The 7690-nt window shown below is 37.8% G+C and overlaps 1 protein-coding gene across 1 annotated transcript; it reads left to right on the top strand.

The window, feature by feature from the left end:
* The first annotated feature begins 220 nt into the window (after positions 1-220).
* On the top strand, positions 221-4534 carry LOC125229692 (toll-like receptor 7). The gene has a single exon (XM_048134593.1). It carries the CDS (start codon positions 388-390, stop codon positions 4240-4242), a length of 3855 nt encoding a protein of 1284 aa, XP_047990550.1. The 5' UTR covers positions 221-387; the 3' UTR covers positions 4243-4534.
* Positions 4535-7690: the final 3156 nt, after the last annotated feature.

Raw genomic sequence — 7690 nt, 5'->3', positions numbered from 1 at the left:
AATTAAATGAAGTCCAATAACATTTCTCATCTAAGTTCTTTTTTACGCGATGCGGTGGTTTGATTAAGAAAACATTACATAATTGCGCGAGAGCGGCCGACGCAAGTGGCGCCATGCAAGGGAACGTGTAACTATGTGAGGGCGGCGGGGGGTGCCGTGGGGCGGCACTACTCTCGCCGAGCCGTCGGCGCTACGCTCGCCAGTCGCACTCCAGCCACGATGAGGGCGGCACGTGCCACGCCGCCTCCCGCAACGATCGTACGTGCGCAACATAAACATCAGTGAAGTGCATCACAGCTGATCCGAGGACTTGAAATTTGTAAATAAAGTGAAGTGACTTTTGTGAATAGTTTCCACTAAAACTGCTAAGACTAATGTGTGTAGAAAATGTTTCAACTCCTGACTCTTTTGTTAGTGACTTTGGGTGTTAATGCCGCGTATGCTCCTACGGGCGTGGATAATTGCAGACGGCAATCGAAAGGTGACGAGACAAGCACAATATGCCGGGTGCGAACTCTCGAGGCAGATGGCTCCAGCTTGACACATGCACCTTCCGATACTATAAAACGTCTCAATGTGGAGTGCAATCAACTTCTGCTCTTCGAGAGCTATCTCGAGGCTAACTATTTTCAAAAATTCTCGTCGCTCTCCGAGCTAACACTCGAGAACTGCAAACTCCTCAGAATACCCGGCAACGCGTTTGAAGGATTACGCGAGTTGAAAAAGTTGTCGATTCGATCTAAAAACTACGATTGGAGTCCAAATAAAAACTTGGAGCTCTCGCTGGGAACTTTTAACGGATTGAGAGAATTACAGATACTCGATTTAGGTCAGAATAATTTAAAAGCAATACCATCCGAAGTTTTCTGCCCGTTGGGTAATCTGCAAGTTTTAAATTTCACTCATAACAAAATCAAAAGTGTGGATCGTCTTGGATTTGGAAAGAACTGTGGTTCCGGCCTGCGAAGTTTGGATTTAAGTGATAACGATCTGCGGTCCTTGAGTGAGGAATCGCAAATCACCGGGTTGAAGAATCTACAAGAACTACGGCTACAGAATAACAATATCACCGATATCTCAAGTGAAACGTTTAATGGACTTATTTCTCTGCGGATATTAAATGTTTCCTACAATAACCTCCAGATAGTGCCCGAGGGCACGTTCACGAACACGAAGGAGTTACGAGAAATATATTTAAATAATAACCTGCTATTTGAATTAGCCAGAGGCGTGTTCCACCGATTAGAACAGCTGCTTGTCTTAGATTTATCTAATAATCAGCTCTCGAGCTCTCATATCGATGGCAGTACATTTATTGGCCTTATACGCTTAGTCATTCTGAATTTATCCAATAACGGCTTGACGAGGATAGATGGTAAGACGTTTAAGGATTTATTCTTCCTCCAGATATTAGATTTAAGAAATAACTCCATTGGATATATAGAGGAGAATACTTTTCTTCCATTGTATAATTTGCACACTTTAAATTTAGCCGAAAATCGTTTGCATACAATTGACGAGCTCCTTTTTAATGGGTTGTTTGTATTAAGCAAATTGAATTTGAACAACAATCTTTTAATTAACATTGATCCTAAAGCTTTTAAGAATTGTTCCGATCTAAAGGAATTGGATTTGAGCTCCAATCAGTTAACACAAGTTCCGAACGCTATTTGGGAATTGTCACAATTGAAAACGTTAGATCTCGGTGAAAACCAAATAACGGATATTAAAAATGGTTCTTTCAAGAATTTGGATCAATTGACTGGCTTAAGGCTTATAGATAATCTGATTGGTAATTTGTCTGTTGGAATGTTTTGGGATGTACCTAGCCTACAAGTATTAAATTTAGCAAAAAATAAGATTCAATCCATTGAGAGGGGAAGTTTTATAAGAAACTCTCAATTAGAAGCTATAAGGTTAGATGGTAATTTCATATCCGATATTAACGGAGTATTCGCAACTTTGCTCTCTTTACTTTGGCTTAACTTGTCTGAAAACCATCTAGTTTGGTTCGATTATGCTTTCATACCCAGTAAATTAAAGTGGCTTGATGTACATGGTAATTTTATAGAGCATTTAGGAAACTACTATAAACTTCAAGATGAACTTAATATAAAAACTTTAGATGTAAGCCATAACCGCATTGTCGAAATATCGCCCATAGCAATCCCCAATAGCGTAGAGCTGCTGTTCATAAACAATAACCACATAAACAATATCCAAGTAAACACATTTATGGAGAAACGCAATCTCACTCGGGTTGATATTTACGCAAATGAGATATCTCATTTAGATATCAACAGCCTCCGGCTGTCCCCGGTTCCCTCGAACAAGTCGTTGCCCGAGTTCTATATCGGAGGAAATCCGTTTAATTGCGATTGCTCCATGGAGTGGTTACCCATGATAAACAATATGACGGCGATGAGGCAGCACCCTCGGATAATGGACCTCGAAAATGTCCTTTGTAACATGACACACACAAGAGGCGTAACCCACTTACCGCTCAGTAATCTTAAATCTGCTGACTTCTTGTGCCCGTATGAGACCCACTGTTTCACGTTATGCCACTGTTGCGATTACGTTGCATGTGATTGCCAAATGACCTGCCCCTATAATTGCTCCTGCTATCACGATCAAACCTGGCATACAAATGTAGTCGATTGCTCCAGTAAGCGCGCAATTGAAATACCAGAAAAAATACCCATGGATGCAACCGAGGTCTACTTAGATGGTAACGACTTTAAAGAATTGCAAAATTATGCATTCATCGGGCGAAAAAATATGAGGTCGCTGTATGTAAATTCAAGCGGAGTCGAGAACATACAAAATAGAACGTTCGCCGGGTTATCCTCCCTATTAATATTAAATCTTGGAAGTAATAAACTGAAACATTTAAAAGGCTATGAGTTTGAGAATCTGGCGCAGTTAAGGGAACTTTATTTGCATGACAATTTTATCAGTTTCATAGATAATTCAACGTTCGCGTCTTTGTATTCTTTGAAAATTTTAAAATTACATGGAAATAGGTTAGTTGAATTTGCTGTTTGGAATTTAAATAGCGTAATGGATTTGAATGCTCTCTCTTTGGGAAATAACATGTGGTCGTGTAAATGTAGATACTTACAGAGATTTACTACCTTTGTCGCCGACAATGTTCCTAAAATAGTAGACATCCCCGATTTGTTCTGTTGGAGCGCCGATGGACAATTACCGCAAAAAAAAGAACTCAATCTCAACGGCACGATATGCAGTGACTATTACGCCGGAGATTCTGTTATAGATAACATGCTGGTCTCAAATTACATGCCGATGATGGTGACTACGCTCACGGGTTTTATGCTAATCATGCTAGTCATCCTTTTGATTTTCTTATTTAGAGACACAATTCGCATCTGGCTTTATACAAGTTGCGGAATAAGATTGTTCCCATTCACCGGGGCGTACGATGACACTGATAAATTGTACGATGCCTACGTATGCTACAGCCCCAAGGATGATGACTTTGTTATTCAAACGTTGGCCGCTGAATTGGAAAATGGAAGCCCCTCGTATCACCTTTGTTTGCATTACCGAGACATCCCACAGCACAATTCGCCTTACATGCAGTGCACATTGCCGCTCCCAGAAGCAGCGGAAGCCTCTAAGCGTATTATAATAGTTCTGACTAGGAATTTCATCGAAACGGAATGGTCGCGTTATGAATTTAGGCAAACAATGCACGAAATCCTTAAGTCCCGCTTCTATAGTTTAATTATAATAGAAGACAGTTCAGTATTACCGGATGCGCAATGCGATCCTGATTTAAAACCGTTATTGAAGAGTAGCTCACGAGTTCGGTGGGGCCAAAATAAATTTTGGGAGAAGTTGTGGTATGCAATGCCAGATCAGAGACATAATAAGAAATCGTCTAGTTACAGAAATAATATCAATTCCTATACAATGAGAAGCGGTATGCAAAACGGCACAATGCGGTCGTTTTCGTTTACGGAAAAGATGAGAGTACCGGCTGGGGCCTTGAACGGTGCTCCGGAGTTCGGGGAAGTAGGTTCACAGCAAGGGCAGGCTCCTTACGGTCCCGATGGAAGGCCGCCGTCGGATCATATTTACTCGTCAATAGACTCTGATTACTCGTCTTTAGAACTCGGAGGGAGCAATCCCAACCGGCGGCGGGAATTTCGGCACTGGCCACCCCCGCCTCCTTTAATTGACACCCAGCCCTCGGGTCAGGCCTACCTTGTCTAGTCCACGCTTCTCATGAGCTCAGTAATGTAAACTATTTAGTCAGCTTCATGTGAATCTTAATGTCATTGCAAAACGCGCTATTATACCAAATAATTAAAATTTAATCTATTTTTGTATTTTCTCGCCATTCCAAAAGGCGTATATGTTTCGTAATGTTGGTGTAAATACATTCTATAAGACTGCTCTAGAGTATGTTACTTTGTAAATAATGTAAATAACTGTCCATATAATTTAAGTCACGAGTATACTATTTATATACTTTAATAAAGCCATTGTGATAATTTTTGCATAACATTGACATTTTATTTCCATCGTCCCTTTTCCTTTTGTCTTTATTTTTGTATGTATTTAAGTTTGTAGCAATATGACTTTAGAATTGTTATTTTAGATCAATAATAATGATTAAATATTAAAACGTATTTCATTTACGATAGCGCTACACTCTTAAATACATACTAAACTCAACATAGTAGAACTATCTCGAACAACTAACACGAAGTGCCTATAAAATGCGCACACAGTTAAAGTATACATTACACCAGGGAACCGCGGACCTTTTTTTCAAAGCTCGAGATTATAAAAAGGTCCTATACTTGCACCACCTAAATCTGACAAGGCACAGGACGCAGACGTGACTGGAATGCAGCGGTCACCTCTCATAGAGTATCATAAGCCTAAGGTAAAGCACCTCCTGAATTTTAAATAACACCGGCTTTAATCTACAAAAGAAGCCCGCTTGCAAATTGCGTGGTTGCAATTGTCAATTTTATTACTCGGCCATAAAACCACTTCAGTGCCGTTCTGAAGCCGTATCAGGGAAACATCACAACAGCCGTATCATTAACCTGTGGTCATTTCAATGTAACCTTAAAGGTAATATGTTCACTTGAAAGCGTTCCTTAACTGTTAAAGTTTGTGACTATCTCCTTATACAGATCTCTTACAAAAGAATTCTTTACAAACCTACATCGATTCTGCGACATGTGTAAGACTAGCCGGCACAAAAGCCTTGGTCATAATGACTCATTTATTGGATTTTATTGCTTAGGAATATAACTTTCTTCGGACACATCTCCTCCCATTACGTAATGCAACAATGAGTCATCAAGCGATCGTCTCAGTCGCCTATCCGGTCAACAGAACTAGCGGATTAACACAAATGGGCTCTAATTGAGGTCTCCTTCGAGGCATGAGGATCCCCATTGAGTACGGACAACTTCGTTTGCCAAGTTTGTGCCGACAACATAGATATGAACGGAAGACGGGGATAAATGCATATGGTATACAATGTTGTGATTATGATATAGAAGTCCTTAAAAGGTATGCTACAGACTTGCTAAAGCAAATTACGTAATAGAGGAAGTTAAGTAATAAATATACTCTAATATGAGAATATTTGTAAACTAGATAGTTGTAGAAAGGTGAAGGAACTCAAAATAGAACAGGTAAATTTATAGCTAGGTAACAAATTGGCAACAACGAGGCGATTGAACTGTTAAAATGCAATACAAAAACTGTGCCCAAAGATTACGCCTACAGATTTGAACAACAATTATAAAAAGGTGTTGTTTTTGTGACGAACAGTAGCCTTTCTTTCGAAGACAAAGGCATAATGTTTGAAGGCCATAAATCTAACGAATGTTATGACTCTCAGTGACTATTGACAACAAAAGACGGGTCGTAAAATTATATTTTTGTTTCCCTGACTACCTGCCTTTTTTATTCGACTTGGAAGTAGCCACTGCTTTTGAATTATTTAACGCACCTTTGCATAATTTGTTTTCGTAAAAAAAACTACGAAATAATATAATGCATTTTTCAACAACTTTGTTTTTTGATAAAAGATAACTAGTCAATTACGATATACTAGTAAACATAACCAAGTAATTTTTTGCTTTCGCGATTTTCAGAATCAATAAAAAACGTTTTGTTATGATTTAGGTCATATATTTTTAGTCCACTTTAAGGTGTCGTGTTGAAATTAATAATATTAAAACTTACATAATTATACCCTTCAATTCAATTAGGATTTTCCTTCGGTTTTTCTGCTCTCGTATTACCAATTAGGTACCATTATTTTTACCTGGAAATAATGACACATACCTTTTAATAAAAAATAAAACACTCGAGACAAATACAAATTAAAACCTCTGAATGAATGAACGTAGCATATTGATTTCAAGGCAATCAAACTCATTACTATGACCCAAATAACGGAGAATAATTTTTCATATTTAATGACTTTCATATCTTTGTCTTCATGATCCTCAAGATCGAAAGGTCATGGCACCAAAATAACTATTGGATGTATAATAAAATAAATGTATCCGATATCGGATGTAGGAATGATATCAAAGATGGCGCGTTTAATACATAGGCTATCGGTCCTAAATCCGAATCATAATTTTATTATAATATGTATACTATACTAGTATATATTTATATAATATGTATACTATATATTTATATGATATTTTTCTGGCACCAACGTCAGTTGTTAGTGCTTGACAAAATAAAAACATCGACCATCCTTTTATCGATAAATAGCCTTAAGCATAAGGTTATTGCCCCTAATTATTATTTGTATGTCTTTCCCATCACGGAACAATGGTATTCCGGACCTTTGGGAGGCGTGCGCGGGGCCGAAGCCAACACGTAGAGGCCCATTCGACACTTTAATGAAATGTAAGGGGTACACCGAGCGGATGTTGCCCTTGCCCGTATCATTATTGCCCCTAATTATTATTATTATTACCCCTAACAATAATCTCTAAAATCTTGAATAATCATGTACGACATTATGTAAACTATTAAAATACCTATGGTTCGTTTTATTAATTACTGTCCATTTATTTTCAAACATGTGACATTTGTTATATACCTACACATCAATTCAAGTGTATATTCAATAAACGGGGTAGGCAGAGCATAGTGCTCAAGATTCAGTGCCACGGCAATAATAAATTAATGACATAATAAAATTATAATAATTAATGACATATTATAATGTAAGTTATCGATGAACTAAATGTCGGAAGGAAGTCACTAGTGTCACTTCGTTCGTGCCATAAACATATCGTCACTACTTTTAAAAAATCTCGTATCTCACGCTGCTCCTCAAAGTTAAAACGCAGTAAGTCTACATGCATTTCATACATACTTACTACAATTTTCGTTTCATTGACAGACGAAGATACAAGTTTTTTTAAAAGTAGTGACGATATCTAGGTATAATATGAGAACACACTAAGTATCCCTCCGAAAATGTGAACGAAAGTTTACCAATTGTAATATTCTATCATTAAAGCCTTGATCTGTAATTAAATACGGGTTATTAAAATAATTGCAGAAAAAATCGAGACTAACAAAATACACGTTACATTAAATTTCAGTTAAATTAATTACTGGCATTAAATATGATACGACTCGTTAAAATATTGTTTTACGA

Source organism: Leguminivora glycinivorella, chromosome 9 (genome assembly GCF_023078275.1).
Source record: "Leguminivora glycinivorella isolate SPB_JAAS2020 chromosome 9, LegGlyc_1.1, whole genome shotgun sequence".
Taxonomy (NCBI): domain Eukaryota; kingdom Metazoa; phylum Arthropoda; class Insecta; order Lepidoptera; family Tortricidae; genus Leguminivora; species Leguminivora glycinivorella.
Note: the sequence above shows the minus strand (reverse complement) of the source record. Positions and strands in the feature narration are given on the sequence as shown.